The sequence below is a fragment of the Eucyclogobius newberryi genome, unplaced genomic scaffold, assembly GCF_026437365.1.
Source record: "Eucyclogobius newberryi isolate DKJ021-1_F unplaced genomic scaffold, fEucNew1.0.hap1 SCAF_5, whole genome shotgun sequence".
In the NCBI taxonomy this organism is placed as follows: domain Eukaryota; kingdom Metazoa; phylum Chordata; class Actinopteri; order Gobiiformes; family Gobiidae; genus Eucyclogobius; species Eucyclogobius newberryi.
The window spans coordinates 36381791-36401540 of record NW_027316167.1 but is presented as its reverse complement, the minus strand read 5'-3'; the positions used below and the strand labels follow the sequence as shown (position 1 = coordinate 36401540).

The window sequence follows — 19750 nt, the reverse complement described above, 5'->3', positions numbered from 1 at the left end:
TTAACCTTCTAGAAATTAAGACAGAACTGAAAAATAATATACTTTTTAGGAACTTCTGTGGTATTGCAAATATTTCTAAAGGGGAATCCGGAGTAGAGTTGTGTGTGAAGGGGTTCATACCGCTCCTGTCTGCGCTCCGGTCTGCGCTCCGGTCTGCGCTCCGGTCTGCGCTCCGGTCTGCGCTCCGGTCTGCGCTCCGGTCTGCGCTCCGGTCTGCGCTCCGGCCTGCGCTCCGGCCTGCGCTCCTGTCTGCGCTCCGGTCTGCGCTCCGGTCTGCGCTCCGGTCTGCGCTCCGGTCTGCGCTCCGGTCTGCGCTCCGGTCTGCGCTCCGGTCTTGGGTGTTGATGACTCCGTTGATTGCGGCTTGAGCCACAAAGTTCTGCTTCTTCAACAACTCAATGGTTTTCCTAAGCTCTGTCAATTCCGAGTCCTAAGAGATGGCACAATTACATACACATACATAAAGTAACTTGCCTGTGTCACGTATTGATATTTTCTTTAAGTATTTTCTGCCCGACCTTCTGCTCAGCCGTGAGCGTGAGGCTCTTCAGGCGGATCGTCATGTTTCCCAGACTCTGCTCGAACGCCGCCACCAGATGAGCCTGAAACAAACAGGTTCCAGTGTTAAACCTGGTGTCTAGAACAAGACGTTTTCACACCACAAGATGTGAGCAGTTTAAAGTCATGAGACAATTCACACTGTGCGAAAAAAAAGAGAGAAATGGGGACAAAACTGAGTCATCTTTCATTGCAGATGGAGAAAATCGTGCAGTGGACACCGGATTTGAACAGTGTTTTCTGTGACACTGGACATTAAGATAAGATAAGATATTCCTTTATTGTCCATACATGGGGAAATTTCGTTGTTGCAACGCAGGTAGATACAGAGGAAAAGGACAGATAACTTATAGGAAGTTTAAAAAACAGTCTTAATAGAAGAACTCTTATAAACAAAAACTCTTATAAACAAAAGCTCCTATAGACAGAACCCCTCATTTCTTAATAAGGAATGGAGGGGAAAAATAAAGATAAAATAAAATAAATAAAAACAGCTAGCGTAAGACAAAAAATACTACTAATAATGGTAAAATAAACACTCTATTTTCATCAATTATATGCACATGAATGTGAAATTATTGCGTGTGAGTACGACAGTAATTGCACATGAATATGATGGTATTTCACATGGTTAAGTCAGTCAGTATTGTATTGTATTAGTACAGTATTAGTAGCATTAACTACATGTGATGTGAAATTCTACTAAATTCTGGATTCAAACTACAGAAATATAGGCTTGTCTCTATGGAGATTATTTCTATGTCTGGAATTAAACTTATCTATCTTGCATTTATTCAGGTGATTTTATTGTTAAAAAGGGAGTGTGAGCTGATTGTAGTAATCCTAAACACTGATCACTAACTCTGATACAAATGGAGAATTTTTTTGCACACAGCTCCACAAAGTTTCACATATTCCACCTCAAGTCGAGTTTAAAGTTACGAAACAACACTTGACAAAGCTTTCTCCCGAGGAATAGTAGGATCTTTTCTTTTTCCATTTTCTTTTACGCCCAGCAGCGTTAACACTTGGGAGAAGAGTGAAACGTGAACTGGTTAACTAATCCAAGGATCCCATGTATTTCAGGACATGTTTGTAGATTCTAAACTACAGCATTAACAGGTTTTAGACGGAATAAGATCTTGTAGATTCAAACAAAATGTTGCAGGTAACAGGAAACTGGAACTCATGAATATCGATTGCGATTGTTTAAGTAAAAATTCCCTGCACAAACAACAAACTAACCTCACACCTCACTAAATGCTTGTGATCCTTGTGTTAGTTTTACTGATCATGTTTCAGTCTTGTCCTGGGCATGTACGGAAGGTAAACTTTGAGCAGAATTCTACACTGAATTTACAAACTGCAAATCAAATCGCAATTGCAATGATAGACTGAAAAATGGCAATTTGATATTTTGTCAAAATTAAACAGCTCAATCTAATATGGGGGAATTTTTACTAAACATTTTGCCCAGTTGTCCCCAGTTTGACCATTTTTGTTGACGTTTATAAAGTTACTTCCTGGTGGGACATGAGCAGCACATGTGACAGAGATTCCACAGTTGTTGCCTAGCAGCCATATACATTTATGTAAATAGGGTTGCCAAACCAGCTCAACCCCAAATGAAGGACACTTTCTTCCAACAGCTGACCCACAATAATGGAAATTGCAAGGCCATACCATAAACCTACTAATTTCAGTGTAATTTTGGCAAACCACTACTGTACTTGCTTGGATGTATTGTCCATGGGAATAGTGAAGACAATTATATATAACCATATCCCGCACACACTTGCAGCAATTTTGTCTATTTCTGCTGTTGATGTGGCGAAGAATGTACTGATGTTGCTAGCTCCTTTCGCTAGCACAGACTTTTCGTGCATATCTTCATGGCGAGTTAAATCATTCTCGCCACCATGGCTAATGGATAGTTCACGGCAGCATATTGTGCAAAACGCTTTCGTTGTGTCATTGGCGACTGCTTTAACCCATGACTTTTTGGCTTCCCAATTCTTTTTTATAGCTGCAAAGTTGTTGTTTTTTTGCTGTGATTCCGAGTCCGAAGGTTCGCTAGTCCCAAGGTTTGCTTGCACAGTGCAGGGAGCTGCATGCTGAAGTGCCGCTCGGTGTGCCAGTTATTAAATTACGATTGCACAAGTGTTTCTTTACAAATGTTTTAAAAACGGGTGTCTACAGAGCCGCGGCGGGCGGCCAAAACTGCCATGTTATTTTGTGCAGTGGCTCCTGAAACTGCTGGGCTATTTGACCGCGCCGTTTTAGACCGCACCGGGTTAGGGTTAGGGTCAGGGCTAAGGTTAGGGTTAGCCATGAGGCTATATGGCACTGCCGCGGCTTCTGAAACTGTTGGGCCATTTGACCGCGCCGCGGCTCTGCAGCCACGGCCTTAAAAAATATCATATCATAACATATTTATAAAAAATAAAAAAACACATGGAGCATGAATCCAAGTAGCTAATCCTAAATGCCATAGTCATTTTGGGTTAAAAAATGTAACCCTTTGTAGATTTTTAAAGAATATTTTTCATAAAAAAATCAAGGATTCTTTTCAATAGCTCCCAAGTTAGCCAACCTAGATAGTCAACGCTAAGTTAAAATAGTAGTTTGAGTCACTAGCTATCACACCTTTTCCTTTCTTTTTTTTTTTTTATATGTTTGATATTTTTTAAGATAACACATTTTTAAACGAACACTTTACGTACTTTAGAGACGGTCCCTAACTGGCGCACGAGCCGCAAGGAGCGCGGGCTCACAGTTTCGGACTAGCAAACCTTCAAACTAGTGAACCTTCGGACTTAGTGAACCCTCGGATCAACCTCCTGTTGATCCGAGCTGTAACTTTTTATTTTTTTGTTTTTCTTCACAAACTGGCTCTTAACTGATGTAAAACTCTGGTCAACATTTACCACATGCACAAACCCACCGGACAACGTGAAAACTGGTCAGTCGCACAGTGTTACATTACCGCCACCTACTGTAGTTTTATGTCAGAACACCGCTCGTCAGTTGCACTTGTAACGGGGCACGGCATAACTTTTATCGCTTTGACTGGAATGTTCCGGAGTATGACAGTATGACATGAAAACGTATCGATCTCCGAGGAGACAGAAGTTACGATCTGGTGAACGTACACCATAAAAACCCTTGTAATTAAATACATTATAAATGTAATGGTAGAAGCGCTGCACTGTTTTTAAAGTGCATATGACAGCTTAAACTACACATTTGACTATAACACAGTGAACACAAATATATTTCTGATTTGACTAAACATTTTGCCCGTTTGTCCCCAGTTGACAATTTGTGTAAAGTTTGTAATTGTACTTCCTGGTTAGACATGAGCACAAATATGACACAGGAAGAGGTAATTCCACAACAGTTACCTAGCAACCAGACTGTAAACAACAGCCAAAATCTATGTAAATGACACAACAGTTATGATTTGACACGCAAGAATACCACCTTTATTTTGTCGAACAATGGTTTCATTAAACTGTCAGAAATATGTCATCAGAGATAAAGTCCATCTGAAGGTTCTCTTGTTTTTTTATAATTCTGACTTAGTTTGGTTGGAGGAGATCTGTTGTAAGTATTAATCATAGTATTACTTCTGTTAAGTTGGAGTTTATGAAGAAATGTTAAAAGTAAAGGTTTAAAATGAGTAGAGCTGAATCCCTCTGTGATGTCATCAACGTGCGACAGTTTACACGTTAAAAGGTTCCATTTGTTTTTTTCTCTTTTTCTTTCACTCTCTTTTTCTCTCCCTCTTTCTCTCTGTCTCTCTCTCCTTCTCTCCCTCATTCTCTCTTTATTTTCTGTCATTTTTTATTTAAATAAAAATGGTATAGCGTGGAACACATACATAAGACGTACAAATACAGAGACGTACAACTAGAGTAGGTTGTGGTAAATGCACCTTTTCAGTCTGCCTCCAACCGCCATTAAAAGCAACACAACAACAACAAGAACAACAAAAGAGCTTAGACTTTTGTTAAAGCTGCAATAGGTAACTTTATAGGTGGAGCATATGATACCATGGAGATGGAACGATAGATTAATCAAACGTATATATCTCCATATCATATCTGTGGAGAGGCAAAACTATGTTTTGCATTAAATTTTTTTTTTTTTTTTTGAGATATACACCAAAAAAAGAAAGACTAATCCCGTGGTCATGGAGAAGATGTCAGTGTGTTTGAGAAGGGTCAAATCAGTGGAAATAAATCTTTTAATACTGCTCATTGAAACAATGCATTGTTTTGGACATGCATTGTATAAAAGCTGTGATTTAATAACTAGACCATTTAAGGCCATTTAAGTTACATAGCGCACCTTTTTGCCTATCGGAGCCATTATAATTATGACTTTACTACACCTTTGTCTCTTTAAGTAGTTGTTGTAATGATTGTTTATGTTTTTATTTGTCGATATTGAATTTTATTGCAAGCTTTCTTGTTCGTAAAGCACTTTTGAATGACTTTGTACAAACTGTGCTCTACAAATAAACTTTCCTTGCCTCGTACAGACATGTTCTTTCTTTTCCTCTACCTCTCTCTGCTGATCATTGATATTCTGAGCGCGGACTGTGAGACGTGTGAATGATTTTGGAGGAAAAAGGAACGGTCCAATCAGCGGCCCCTGGAGTGCTCTCTGATGAAACTGTACCAAACGTGAACAAACCCAGGACAAAGTCATTTCAGCCTTCCAAAGATGGAAAGAAATGTTCCGAGAGAGAAAAGTGCTCGTACTCTGATGAGGCCAATGAGATGGAAAAATACGTAGTTAAAGGACACATATTTTACATGATTTATTTGTTCTTTAAACTGTCCCTTGTTCCTTTTCTTTGGCTTCTTGTGTTTTCAAACCCAAAATAATGTTTGTACTGAAAACCACACATGACTTTCTCAGTCAGGCGTTTCCTCATCAGGATTTGGTGTTAGCGCTCCATCTAGAGGCAGCGGAGGGATTTACTACTGCAAAATAAACAAAAGCTAGCTTGTCCCAACATGCTAATGTAGGCACACAGTTGTAATGAAGGTGATTTGAGTCAGAAATGCTCAGAAATTGTAAAGTGAGGCTCAGAGAAGGAGCAGTGAAGAGAAGCTTGTAAACAGATGAATGACGATGAATTAAATATGACGCTTTGGTTTTGATGTGTTGGAACAGGGTTAAAAGTAAGAAAAGTTCAATTTTGTTTAATGTGTGTGTTTGAAAGTTCATTGTTTCAGAGTCTCTGTGTCGATCGACTTCGTTCAGTGGAATCTTTCACTTGTCTGTGTAATGGAATCTTTCACTTGTCTGTGTAAAAACCGAGTATAAATTGAGGTCAGGACCGAACGACTGACCACCGCCGGAAACCAGAGGGGGGAGAGAGAGAGAGTGAAAGAGAGAGAGAGAGAGAGAGAGAGAGAGAGAGAGAGAGGTGTTTGAGTTTTAACAGACCTTTGTGTCTGTCAAAACGTTTTGCCATTACATCATTCGCCTCTTTCTACCCAGAAAAAGAAGACTTCTCTATGTGTTTTTATAGATAGATTTGGAGAGCGGAATACGAAAGAGAGGAAAGAGAACGAGAGAGTGCGACGTCTGAGGCCGATGGTTTTATAAAGACTAAACCACTTTGTTCTGTCCTCGCCGCATATGGAGAGGAAAACCGTGAATTTAATTTGATACAGTATGTTACATGCCATACTGTGGAACATTCTGCAAGTGATGCATTACAGTGGAGAACAGTTACGAATTGCACCATTACATGATATATTTGTACAGTAATGTAAAACGTCCTGGTGTTTCTTACGTTGGCGCTGAGCTGAGTGGTGAGTGCTGACACTTTGTCCTGTGACGCGTCCAGCTCCCTCCGCAGTTTACGGATCTGGAACAACAACAAATGCCTTTAAACAACACACAATTTAAGAATTTTTATTTGTGGATTCACACACTAAATCTAAATTATTTTACTTCACAATATTCTCAAAATTTTGTTTCTCATATCAAGCTTAAATAGTGACGTTTGACCCGTCACCGCAGCATACTTTTGTGAATTATTTCCACTGAATTCTTCTGAGGCACCAATTCACAAGAGTATACATATGTTTAAACGAAAGATGCTTTTACACTTGCTTTACGTGGTATTCATTTACTTTTATTTTATTCTACTTACTTACTTTATAATCCATATTTTCCGGATTATAAATTATATTTTTTTACAAAATTGGGACTAAACCGAGAATAATCCTGGAACTAAACCTGGACTGGACCAGGACTAGAACAGGACCAAACCAAAGTCTTCAACAAGGACGATGTATGAGATATGATCGCAGCTTTCTCTTCAGTGCACAACTGTAAACTGAACACTGTGTCGATGCATGTGCTTTTGCCGTGCGGTGCCTATTGTCTGGTGTTGAAGAACAGACCGGGCACTGCTGTCTAGAAGTGACACAGAGGAAGAAGAATTCAATGGATTTAGTGATTTGGGGTAATAGTGATGCTTTGGTAAACTTGTTAGCATGGTCTCTAAGGAGTATTTACTCCTTTGTTCTAACTAGTAAGACATTCAGTGGGTCCAGGTGTGAGTGCAGAAGGTAAAAGTGTAGATCTGAAGAAGCAGAAGGTGCTTATTACAGCCGCAGATTAAAGAGAGAGAGAGAGAGAGAGAGAAAGAGAGAAAGAGAGAAAGAAAGAAAGAAAGAGAAAGAGAAAGAGAGAGAGAGAGAGAGAGAGAGAGAGAGAGAGAGAGAGAGAGAGAGAGAGATGGGGAGGTGGGGCTTACCTCAGACTGAGACTTCTCCTCGTTCTGAAAGACAGATCAGAGAATAGTAAGTCAGATGCCCTTCCTGATGCAGCCTCTCTTTTTTATGTTTTGAAGAGAGTAACAGCTTGCATAAAAAACATTGGAACAAAACACATAAACAATATTTCTCTCTAACCATATTTTGAAAGCTTAAGTAACGTTTTGTACTAAGAATGTGTGAGAAACCAATAAAAAGAATAAATAAATATGTTTCTGTTGTAAACCTTCAAACAACTTTCACAAACTGTGAAATGGTCATTTTACTGCTGCAGGTTGTGATGGACGGATGGGGCAAAGGTCAGCGGTTCGGTGCCCGCTCTTACAGGCGTGTGACTGTCCCTCAGTCCCGGGCAACTGTGGCCACCGTCGACAGAGTACTACACTCACTTGTACTTGGACTTACAGATGCAACAGATAACTGGGGTTATAGGGTGTCCCTTTGTCAAAATTGTTCCACAGTATGACATTAAGCCTATCTATCTCCATGGAGACTCCACCGAACCAGAGTTACAGGTCAGATCTGTGGCAAGGCGACGCAGCTCAGAGTAAGAATGCAGAGTTTTCAGGATGTTTTTAGCATCAACGAGTACAAACAAAGATACGTTCAATGCCGTAATGTGGAACATTCCAGGCAAAGCAATAACATCTCCATAGAGACAAAGGAGAAGCGAAAGTTGAAGCCAGTCCAGCAGCAGACACCAACTGGAGTCGTCCTCCGTTACATCCTCTGCACGGTTCAGTTCGGGTTTGGATCTTGAGTTAATCGAGTACTAAACCACGTGGAGCTGCAGCAAGACTCTTCTCAGAAAGTTACACAGTGCACCTTTAAAGTCCCATGTAAAGATCATTTAAGTAATTTAAACACAAAATCTCTTTTCAAGCCATTCTTCCTACCGTTTGTTGCCATACAAAGGACGTGATAGTGGCCATCATTGTGCCTTCTTTCTCTCTCCTTCGCCCTCTCACGTCTCTCTGTCTCTCTTTCTACTCTCTTAACTCTTTTCGTCTGAGCTCGTTCCGTCTCAGATTGTCTGAATGAAAACTGTTACCTGCCCAGGTGAAGGTGGAGGGGGCGGGGCTAAGGGAGGAGCTGGGTTCTGATTGGCCGCAGCTCTAATGCGGGTTGAACCTAATGAACTGCCACAGAAACATGAGCTTTAACCCCCGAGGTGCTAAACCAGGACTAAAGCAGGTCTAGAACAGAACAAAACCAGGTCTAGAGCGGGAATAAAGCAGGACTAAAGCAGGATTAAACCAGGACTAAAACAGATCTAAATCAGGACCAAATCAGGACCAAAGCAGGTCTAAACCAGGACTAAACCACGACAAAACTAGGATTTAAGCAGGACTAAACCAGAAATAAACCGGTAAAAAGTCAAATGTAAATATTGAAACATTGAAAATAAACAGGGACTAAATCAGGACTAAATCAAGATGTATTTGATATAACATATACTAACATTTCCAAATTCACAGCATCAAAGTAAGGACTAAACCGGGACTAAATAAGGACTTCCCAAAGAGAACAGGACCAAACCAAACATTGCCTGACCAGCCAGTCGGAATCGGACCATTGGGGGGGCGTCAAAAAAACTCTCACCGCCGCCGCTAATTTGTGTCACGGAAGACATCTCTCAAATATTTTTGTAACATTCAGAACAGAAATACATAACTTAATTTACCTCAGATTTACGGAATTTAGTGCATCGCTTGTTGACAAAGTCGGCTACTTTGCTCAGTCTGTGTTATTTAATTTTTTTCCTCGTAAGCCACCATGTTTGTGACAATGCTTTAATCTTATTGGTTAATCTGTCTCTCAATCACTCCCTTTGGAAATTAGAACGACTGGGTTGGATTCCAGACCAAAACTTCTTTGTAAATTATTTTCAAAGCGTGTGGTCTTGGCTGGTCAGGCAAAACCAAATCCTCACTAAACTGAGGTCAAATGATGATCAGAATTGAATAATTCTGATCATACGTCACAAAGGCGCCGGTCCAGCTGGCAGCCCGGTGTAAACGCTCCGCTCTTTTCTCACACTTTTTTCACACTTATTGTGCTTTATCTTTTGTATTTTGTAAAAAAAAATTCTACTTTACTTGTACAATAGGGACACGTGCTGGAATCGCTTTAATTTAACTTGTTTTTGACTTTGTTCGGCTGGATTATTGAGTGTTTTCGTCGTGATGTGCGCTAGCTCTGAGCTAGCCCCCGGCCCCCCCGCGCCCTCCGGCCGTCCTGACGTACAGTATGCCGCCGGTACACGTTTATATAAAAGAGGAACTTCATGAATGATCGGGACACGCACTGGAATCGCTTTAATTCAACTTGTTTTGACTTTGTTCGGCTGGATTGAGTGTTTTCGTGTCATCGCGATGTGCCCTGGCTCCGAGCCCCCCCGGCCCCCCTGCGCCCCCCCGGCCGGCGCCGTACCGCGTTTACACAAAGGAGGAACTCATGAAACTGCGGAGATCGTCACGTTATCCCGGCGGACATCCTAAGATTTTTATAAGAGATCTTCTACTGAGAGTGTTTTTCAAACTTCCTATAAGTTATTTGTTCTTTTCTTCTGTATCTATCTCTGCATCTACCTGCGTTGCATCAATGGAATTTCCCCATGTGGGACAATAAAGGATTATCTTATGATTATCTTATAAAACACCTTTGAAAACCTGGACATGCTCAGAACTCAGAACAGATAAACTGAAGTGTGGGATTAGAACCAAACTCTAGCTCAGAATCATAATTATGTAGAATATATTTTATGTTGAACTGACCGTGGAGTAGATGGAGGAGGAGCTGGACACCAGAGACAGAGACGAGCCGTGAACTGAAACACAAAAACACAAATCCACATCACAAACTGCATTTGCTCTATAATGATAATAATGCTCTCAGACCAGGTCCTCAGATTGAAAATGACTTGGTTAAAATTCAAAACATTTTCAAAACAGTGATTATTATTAATATTGTGTATTTTACAGGACCAAACTGACACCTGAGCATATCTGCAAACTACTAGACAATTTTACATACATGGAGCATTTTGAGAAGAAGGCACATGGATCTATTATATTTTCTGGATAGGGTATGGATAGCCGCAGCATGCCACAGACGCCCCTAGTGGCCACTCGATGGGCACTGCAGCCAAAGAAATTGCGTCGCCCAGAAAGCTTTTTTTCTATAGAGCGCAATGTAACAAAAAACTGCTTGTGTTCGGCTGACAGGGCACCTACAGCTTTCATAAATGTTGGATATAGCAGCAAAAAAATGTTTGGGTCATTGACTTTTTTTCAGTTTAAAATTCTTCATCCATCCATCCATCCATTTTCTGCCGCTTTATCCGGGGCCGGGTCGCGGGGGCAGCAGTCTGAGCAGGGACTCCCAGACTTCCTCTCCCCAGACACTTCCTCCAACTCCTCCGGGGGGATCCCGAGGCGTTCCCAGGCCAGCCGAGAGACATAGTCTCTCCAGCGTGTCCTGGGTCTTCCCCGGGTCCTCTTCCCGGTGGGACATGCCTGAAACACCTCCCGAGGGAGGCGCCCAGGAGGCATCCGGAACAGATGCCCGAGCCACCTCAGCAGCTCTCGACATGGAGGAGCAGCGGCTCTACTCCGAGCTCCCCCCGTGTGGCCGAGCTCCTCACCTTATCTCTAAGGGAGCGCCCAGCCACCTGGCGGAGGAAACTCATTTCGATCGCTTGTATCCGCAGTTGTCTTTAAAACGCATTTTAAGCTGTTAGCTTCGACTAGGCTCTAGCGCCGCTCCAGCCCAGCTCAAGGTGCCGTGAACAAGCTGCAGGCGTAAAACTATGGATCCATGGGTTTAATAACAAAACAGATCATGGAACTAATGACCACCATGGACCTGAGGGCCGTGTATGCCCGGTCTAATTTTCGGGCAATGTATATATGTTTATTTATAAGTTTATTTTGTAGGACGTGATTTCATGTAATAGATCCATGGATTTCATATATTCCACAAGATCTCCTTGTGTCAAATGCTGTAAACAGTTATTATTTTTTATCTAAGAAACATTATTACATTGAATTAAACAGTTTTAAAGATCATGATCTCTGGTTTATATGATTCAGTATTTGTGCTCTTCATATCAAATAACAGATAAAAGTACTTTAAATTGTTTTACATGCTAATAACGAGGTTTAAAACAACATATTTATCTTGTTCTTATGGCACCGCGCGCGCTTGTGGGCCCCTAACTTTGAAAATCTATTTCTCAGCCTGAATGTACAGTATGTATACAATATAATATTCAAATTGACGTATGAAAACAGAATTACATTAATAAGCAAATGTTCTGATGTATTGTTGTAAGTATTGGTGTATGTATGTTGTAAAAGTAAAGAAACGGCACAAAAGCATTAGGCCATGAGCTGGGCTTTAAGGGCCCGCGGGCCACGTCCGCCCCCCGAGGGGATTATCTTTGGCCCGCACGACAACATTTTATATTATTTACTATTAGAGCTGGCCCGCCGGTATATCGCACGCAACACCATGATACTACAAATCCTACAATGCACTGCGCGTGCCTCGGTACAGCCCGCGAACGTGCCCCACTCATCGGCATCGCTTGTGACAACAAACAAACAAAAATAGCTAAACAAAAAGTGGACTTTGAAAACACAGGTTTTAAAGACAGGTGGGAAGCAGAGTACATGTTCGCGGATGTAAAGGGCAAAGCCATGTCTTCTGTGCGGAGACAGTGCAGCTGTGATGAAAGAATACAACATAAGAAGACACCATGAAACGAAGCACCACGACAAATACAAACACCTGGACATGACACAAAGAAGATTTGAAGAGCTAAAAAGAAGTCTGGTTCCACAGCAGGCTATGTTCACTAAAGCCAAATCACAAAGCGAGGCTGCTGTTAAAGCCAGTTTCCTTGTGGCAGCAGAGGTTGCAAAATCAACCTTCACCGAGGGGGAATTGATCAAAAACTGCATGCTTAAAGTTTGCGACGCCATTTGCCCAGAAAAAGGCAATTGTTTTTAAATGTGAGCCGAAACACCGTTGCAGACCGTGTGCGTCAGCTTGCGGACAATATCCAACAACAGCTTGTGAAAAAGGGAAAGGATTTCATCGCATATTCCCTTGCCGTGGATGAGAGAACTGACACTTCTGATATTTAACTGCCCAGCTCTCAGTTTTCATGCGTGGAGTGGACTCAAGCCTGTGCGTAACAGAAGAGTTTTTGGGATTACAGTCAATGCATGGCACGACTACGGGGAAAGATCTTTGAAGAGGTGTCTAGATGTGTTGATAAAATGGCGCTGACGTGGAATAAACTTGTGGGACTGACAACAGATGGAGCGCCTGCGATGTGCGGGGAAAAAAGTGGATTGGTGTGGAGGATCAGAGAAAAGATGCAGGAGGAAAACGTCACAGGTAAGCTGACCGCTTATCATCGTATCATACACCAAGAATCCTTGTGAGGAAAAGCATTGAAATGCAGTTTAATTTTATTTATATATTTACTCTTGCTGCTACAGAATATTTTATTTTTCTTTGAAGTATATTACATTTGGTTATTGCTTGCCTGAAGAAAATGTTTTCACTTGAAATTACTCAAGCAAATGCTGTGAGACTCAATTTAATTTATGATGTATTTATTGTTTGAATTGTATTTATTTCGTAATTAATGTTTTATACAGGGAGTATATAGGCTCCAGGTTCAATATAAGAAAAAAGGTTGTGTTAACAAGTTTTCAATAAACGTTGAACCGTGAACCGCAGTGAAGAAAATTGTAAAAAGCGGTACATAGGAGAGACTAAACAGCCACTGCACAATAGACTTTATCAGCACAGAAGACATGCAAATTCAGGACCCCAGAGCGTCTTCATCTTAAAGCCACAAACCACTCTATTGTAGACAGTGAGGGGAAGATTCTAAGCAGAAGAAAATGTGGTCTGAAAGAGGAATTAAAGAGGACATTTTTGTTAGAAAAAAAAAGAAGAGAGAATCTTTCCTTAAACAGAAATGGAGGTTTAAGATTCAACCTTCCAGTGGTATATAATAGTGTCTTAAAACCCTGGAGCGATAGAGGCGCAGAGCATCCTGATGCTAATCAGGTACTTAGTGAGGAGGGAGTGAAAGTCAGTTTACAAGAGGATGCTGATAGCCCATTACAGGGCTATTAGTAAACAAATATGGTGATCTCAAGTGAAACAAAAACCTCCCTTTATAAGGAAGTCACGCCCGGTGGGCAGGTCCAGCTCAGTGTAGGATGAATATCTAAATTCCCAGACTCGATTCGCAGATTGAGTCCAGATAACTAGAACTGAATCTTTTTCTACAATGGAACATTCCTGGACGAATGAGGTTACATATTACACACATTATACCCCGGTAAGGTCTATTCCAGGGTACTGGAGAGGAGAATCCAACCGATAGTCAAACCTCGGATTCAGGAGGAGCAGAGTGGTTTTCGCCCTGATCGTGGAACACTGGACCAGCTCTATACTCTCCATCGGGTGCTCGAGGGTTTATGGGAGTTTGCCAAACCAGTCTTCATGTGTTTTGTGGATCAGGAGAAGGCTTTCGACCGTGTTCCTCGTGGTGTCCTTTGGGGGGTGCTCCGGGAGTACAGAGTCCGGGGCCCTTTGCTCAGGGCTGTCCGGTCCCTGTATGACTGGAGCTGGAGCTGTGTTCGCATTGGCGGCAGTAAGTCAGACCTGTTTTTATGGACAGAATTTCTAGGCGCTGTCAGGGGTCGGAGGGTGTCCGGTTTGGGGACCACAGGATCTCATCTCTGCTGTTTGCAGACAATGTTGTCCTGATGGCTCCATCAAACCTGGACCTGCAACATGCACTGGGACGGTTTGCAGCTGAGTGTGAAGCGGCTGGGATGAGAATCAGCACCTCCAAATCCGAGGCCATAGTTCTCAACCGGAAAAAGGTGGCTTGCCCTCTCCAGGTGGGTGGGGAGTCCTTGCCCCAAGTGGAGGAGTTCAAGTATCTCGGGGTCTAGTTCATGTCTGAGGGAAGGATGGAACGTGAGATTGACAGGCAGATTGGTGCAGCAGCTGCAGTGATGCCGTCGCTGCATCTGACTGTTGTAGTGAAGAGGGAGCTGAGCCGAAAGGCAAAGCTCTCGATTTACCAGTCAATCTACGTTCCTACCCTCTACTATAGTCATGAGCTTTTGGATAATGATCAAAAGGACAAGATCGCGAATACAAGCGGTCGAAATGAGTTTCCTCCGCCGGCTGGGCCCTCCCTTTGAGATAGGGTGAGGAGCTCAGTCACACGGGAGGGGCTCGGAGTAGAGCCGCTGCTCTTCCACGTCAAGAAGAGCCAGCCGAGGTGGCTCGGGCATCTGTTCAGGATTTCATTTATTCAATTAAATCTGTGTTATCATTCTTCCAAGAGTGTTCCATCATAGAAAAGGATTTAAGTAAAGATTAACATCTAAAAGTCATTCTGGGACGCAAGTTGTGTTTAGTAACTTTTTTTTTTAGCACAAATTACTCAATTTCAGATGTAACCCTTTAAATTACTACTAGGTTACTAAAAACGTTATCTAATTCTATAAATGTTATCTGATTACGGTATAGGAGTATGCAAATGTACTGACAAACACAGCTAGAAGAGAGAGAAGCATCAGGTCTGATCCTGTCATGTGTGTGTTTGTGTGTGTGTGTGTGTGTGTGTGCGTGTGCAAGTGCGTGAGCGTGTGCGTGTGTTCGTGTGAGTGAGTGTGTGTGTGTGTGTGTGTGCGTGCAAGTGTGTGTGTGGCCTGGTTTTCACCACACACTTCACCTCCCTTAAACTCGTCAGATCAAACTATTAAGTGTCTGCTGCTGCTCTTCACACCTTTGCGACTTTGATGAGTGGTGTTCAGCGTCTGTCTGGACTTGTGTCAGTGTCTCACTTACTCAAATGTCTTTTAAAGTAAAGTGCTAATGGTATTGGGGAAAACCTTGAGAATTATAACTTATAAACTGGTCTAAACGATTAAAAACATGGTGGACTTTCTTGACTCAGGCCATTTTAAACCAGAAAGTTACTTTTCTCATGTTTATTTTCCTTGAATAAAGTATGACTGGTCCAGTGTGTGAAATGTTCTCTCTCTTTCAGGAAACAGCTGACGGAAACACAGCAGCTCTAAATCCTCTTATAGTTTTATGACTTACAAAGGCTAATACTCAGCGCACACAGAGCAGAAGGATTAAAGATCATGACAAAGAGGTTCAGTCATATGAGGAAGAAACACTGCTCCCTTCTTATTTCTCCAGCTGGGGGCGCCCCTGAGCTTTTCTGGAAATTTAATTACAAAACCTGTGACACGTTTTGATATACTTTTACAAACTTTGAAGAGGATTTTTTTTCATTTGTGCAGAAAAGGCTTTGCAACACTGCCAAATCCTGCTCGTGTCGCTGTTTAAAGAAAATAAAACTGCAGAAGAAGAAAATGTGAGAGACGCGGGTAGGGCTGCAACGATTATTCGAATTAATCGAATAATTTGATTACAAAAAAGCTTAGATTATTATTTTATTGATTCAATGCTTTGTTTAATTTACATATTTTATTAAAAACACGTGGAGCGCACGGAACGACTTGTGGCGCTTTTGTTCCCCACGGACCTTCTTCCTGAAGCAGCTGAAGCACAACAGAGAGTGGCGTGTTTTAAACTCATGAGTGCGACCCATGGATCTATTATAGGTGCGACCGGGAAGAGTTTTGTTGTGTAAAAGAGCAGGTGCCGCGAGCTGCCGCTCTAACCACCACTAGTTCCACGCGCCGCCCACTCCAGCCTCCGCGTCCTCACCGCGGACCCGCGCTCCACACTCGCGCTCCACACTCTGCTTCCCAGTCACACTCGTACGTTTAAAACATGCCACACGCTCCTCTGCGGCGCCTTGAAACAGCCGATACATCTATGGAAACAGCAGGAGGACCAAGACCGTGCTATAATAATCTGATGTGAAACAGAAAGTTCGCGATGACACGGAGCCAACGCCGTAAAGTGACAAAATACAAAATGTAGAGCCACCGCTCAAAACACCAGCATCACTCACATGCTAACTCACAATGTTTTACAAACAAATGTCTTATTTTAAATTATGTGACAGAAACGCAAATTAATTCATACTGTAACTGTGAAAAAACAGCCTGGTGACAAGTTAATTAGCCCTTTATATATATTCGTTATATATACTTTATATACAAACAGAACACTTTGGACTGAAGAGAAATGTTGCTGTTTTGGGGACAAACTTCTGTGATTTTTTTTTTTGTCAATCAGCCGCGCAGTTTCAGGGACCGCGGCATTTTCCTTATAGCCTCATGGCAAACCCTAACCCTAACCTTAACCTTAACCTTAACCTTAACCCTAACCCTAACCCTAACCCTAACCTTAACCTTAACCCGGTCTAAAACGGCGCTAAAACGCGGTCAAATAACGGCGCAGTTTCAGGAGCCGCGGCGCGTGGCCGGCACAAAAATAACATGGCAGTTTCGGCCGTGCACCGCGGCACTGCAGACACTCCCTTCTTTTTTGGGCAGAAACTCAATTTGTTATTTGTTTATTACAATGAACTATAACGTTTATTTCAAAAACAATTTAATATGCTTTTAAATGGTTTACGGATTGTACAAAAAAATTAACCGATTCATCGATTAATCGAAGAAAAAATCGATAGATTAATCGATTACTAAAATAATCGATAGCTGCAGCCCTAGACGCGGGAGCGGTGAAGAAGCAGAACAAAGACGACTCAGACATGCAGTAATCACTCTGAATGCAACTGAAGAACTATTAGAATATGGTTAAAAGCTCCTAAAAGTCCACATTAGGTGTCCTTTAATCAAAGGTCATCATCATTTCAATCATATAAAAGAACTTTTGGTTTTGAGTTCTGCCAAGATACTACTCAATACTACAAAAATCTCCAAAATTGAATATTACTACTGAAAACGATATAAACAGGACATAATGACATAAAAGGACAAACTGTGCCCCAGGGAAGTCTGGCCGAAAAAAAGCTTTTATCATATTTATGCAGCTTCTGGTCTCACCTTCCTCAAATCCGTCCCTGAAAGATCCGGACCTGCTCATAGTTCGGTTCTTGTCATCCAGAGACATGCAGGAGGTCCGGAGCTTGGACTCGGTGTGGTCCAGAGAGTCCTGGGTCAGGCTGTTGGTCCTGTGTCCGGTCAGATTCATCTGGGCCGCCGAGGTCGGGCTGGATGCTGCAGAAGACGAATGTTTACGACAAAGAAGAAACAGTAAAACATGTTTCTGTGAGTAATTAAGACCAAAACAGGACTTTGAAATCTGCAAAAACAAAACTCCAACTTCCCTCCAGACTCAGCCCAGACTCAGCCCAGACTCAGCCCAGACTCAGCCCAGACTCAGCCCAGACTCAGCCCAGACTCAGCCCAGACTCAGCCCAGACTCAGCCCAGACTCAGCCCAGACTCAGCCCAGACTCAGCCCAGACTCAGCCCAGACTCAGCCCAGACTCAGCCCAGATTCAGCCCAGATTCAGCCCAGATTCAGCCCAGACTCAGCTCAGACTCAGCTCAGACTCAGCTCAGACTCAGCCCAGACTCAGCCCAGACTCAGTTCTGGTCTAGTCCTGGTCTAGTCCTGGTCCAGTCATGGTCCAGTCATGGTCCAGTCCTGGTCCTGGTCTCGTCCTTGGTCCAGTCCTTGGTCCAGTCCTGGTCCTGGTCCAGTCCTTGGTCCAGTCCTGGCCCTGGTCCAGTCCTTGGTCCAGTCCTGGTACAGTCCTTGGTCCAGTCCTGCTTACCAAAGTTGAACCTGGTCCCAGAGGGTGAAGTGAGGCTGGAGCCGGGGGAAAAAGGGGAGGAGCCCAAAGAGTCCTGCAGTCCGCTGATAGAGTGAGACCTCAGCCAATCACGTGCCTCGTCCGGACCTCGTGGCTGAGGGGCGGGGCCGTACCTGTGGAACAATCACACATCAGGACTCGGAGGACAAACACAAACGCAGTGACACTAGAGGTAAAAACCACAGAAAACAGAAGAAGCTCCTGAATGTGGGTTTAATCATCCTTTTGTCACTTTCATCTAGAAAAACTCTATTATTACTCTGTTTTTATTGTTTCTTTTCCGACGGTTTCTAAAAATGACACTGGGACGCAAAGAGTAAATGTCAATGAGACGCTTCATTCAAAACTAGAAGCCTTCAGTCACCATACTTCCACCTTAATTTGGATAAAAATGTTTCATGGCTTTTCCTTTTTCACAGTGTTTTGGCAAAAGTTTCTCTAAAGTTTCTGATGTTTGATCCCGAGACTCGTCAGAATGTGAAAGATGATGAAGCCGTTTGTCACTCGAAAATATGAGATCATCAATAAACTAACATAAAAAAAACACATTCCCCTAGATTTGAATCAACAAAGTCAGGCTTTAGTTTCATTTGAATCAAACAAAGCATTTGAAAATCACAAAATAATCACAAATCTGAGCCACAAAAGCCAAAAGGGATTCACTGCAAAAATAAATAAATAATAATAAATCAACATGAATCAAAATTACTTGAAATGTGTAATTAAGTAGTTTTTTTTTTTAAATTCATATATTTAGACCTTATCATAACAATGCATTTCTGTATTTCTGTATTTAATATTTTTTCTTTCTTAATAATAATAATAATAATAATAACACACACAAACACACACTGTTGACAATTTTCCTTGCTAGTTCACTAGAACAGTCTCTTATACACGATATGAAGTCAAGAAGTTACAATAATAATAATAATAATAATTTTACTCTATAAATTTACTGTGCTTTTTATTTCCAGCCTCAGAGATTATGCTATTTTACATTTTAATTGTTAAACTAGGTTTAAATAAATATTAAAATTCTAATAATTTCAACTCATACAGAACATTATTTTTGCAGTTTTAAAAGCACCATTTTTAAAGCCACAAAAACCAGAAGCCACAGATGATCTCAGACGATCTCTGATGATCACAGATGATTTCAGATGATCTCAGTTGATTTCAGATGATCACAGATTATCTCAGATTATCCCAAATTATCTCATATGATCACAGATGATCTCAGACGATCTCTGATGATCACAGATGATTTCAGATGATCTCAGTTGATTTCAGATGATCACAGATTATCCTAAATTATCTCATATGATCACAGATGATCACAGATGATCTCAAATGATCTCAGATTATTGCAAATGATCACAGATAATCTCAGATGATCTCAGATGACCTCAAATGACCTCAGATTGATACAGACGCAGGGTTAAAGGAGTGAATAGGGCAGAGCGGCCAGCAGGGAGAGCCGTACCTGAGTGCTTTCTTTGGCAGCGTGTTTCGACCACCGCTCAATGAACTGAGAATAAAATAAAATAAATCTATAAAATGAAAAT

General features: G+C 41.9%; 1 protein-coding gene across 1 annotated transcript in view; it reads right to left on the bottom strand.

The window, feature by feature from the left end:
- nav2a (neuron navigator 2a) overlaps nucleotides 1-19750 on the bottom strand; it is a 161084-nt gene that overhangs the window by 30856 nt on the left and 110478 nt on the right. Inside the window, exons 19-26 of the mRNA XM_072464771.1 lie at nucleotides 19669-19713; nucleotides 18144-18295; nucleotides 17408-17581; nucleotides 10142-10194; nucleotides 7346-7369; nucleotides 6374-6448; nucleotides 519-602; nucleotides 121-430 (exon numbers count right to left, since the gene is read on the bottom strand). Coding sequence (XP_072320872.1) covers nucleotides 121-430; nucleotides 519-602; nucleotides 6374-6448; nucleotides 7346-7369; nucleotides 10142-10194; nucleotides 17408-17581; nucleotides 18144-18295; nucleotides 19669-19713 — 917 coding nt within the window. The remainder of the gene's footprint in view (nucleotides 1-120; nucleotides 431-518; nucleotides 603-6373; nucleotides 6449-7345; nucleotides 7370-10141; nucleotides 10195-17407; nucleotides 17582-18143; nucleotides 18296-19668; nucleotides 19714-19750) is intronic.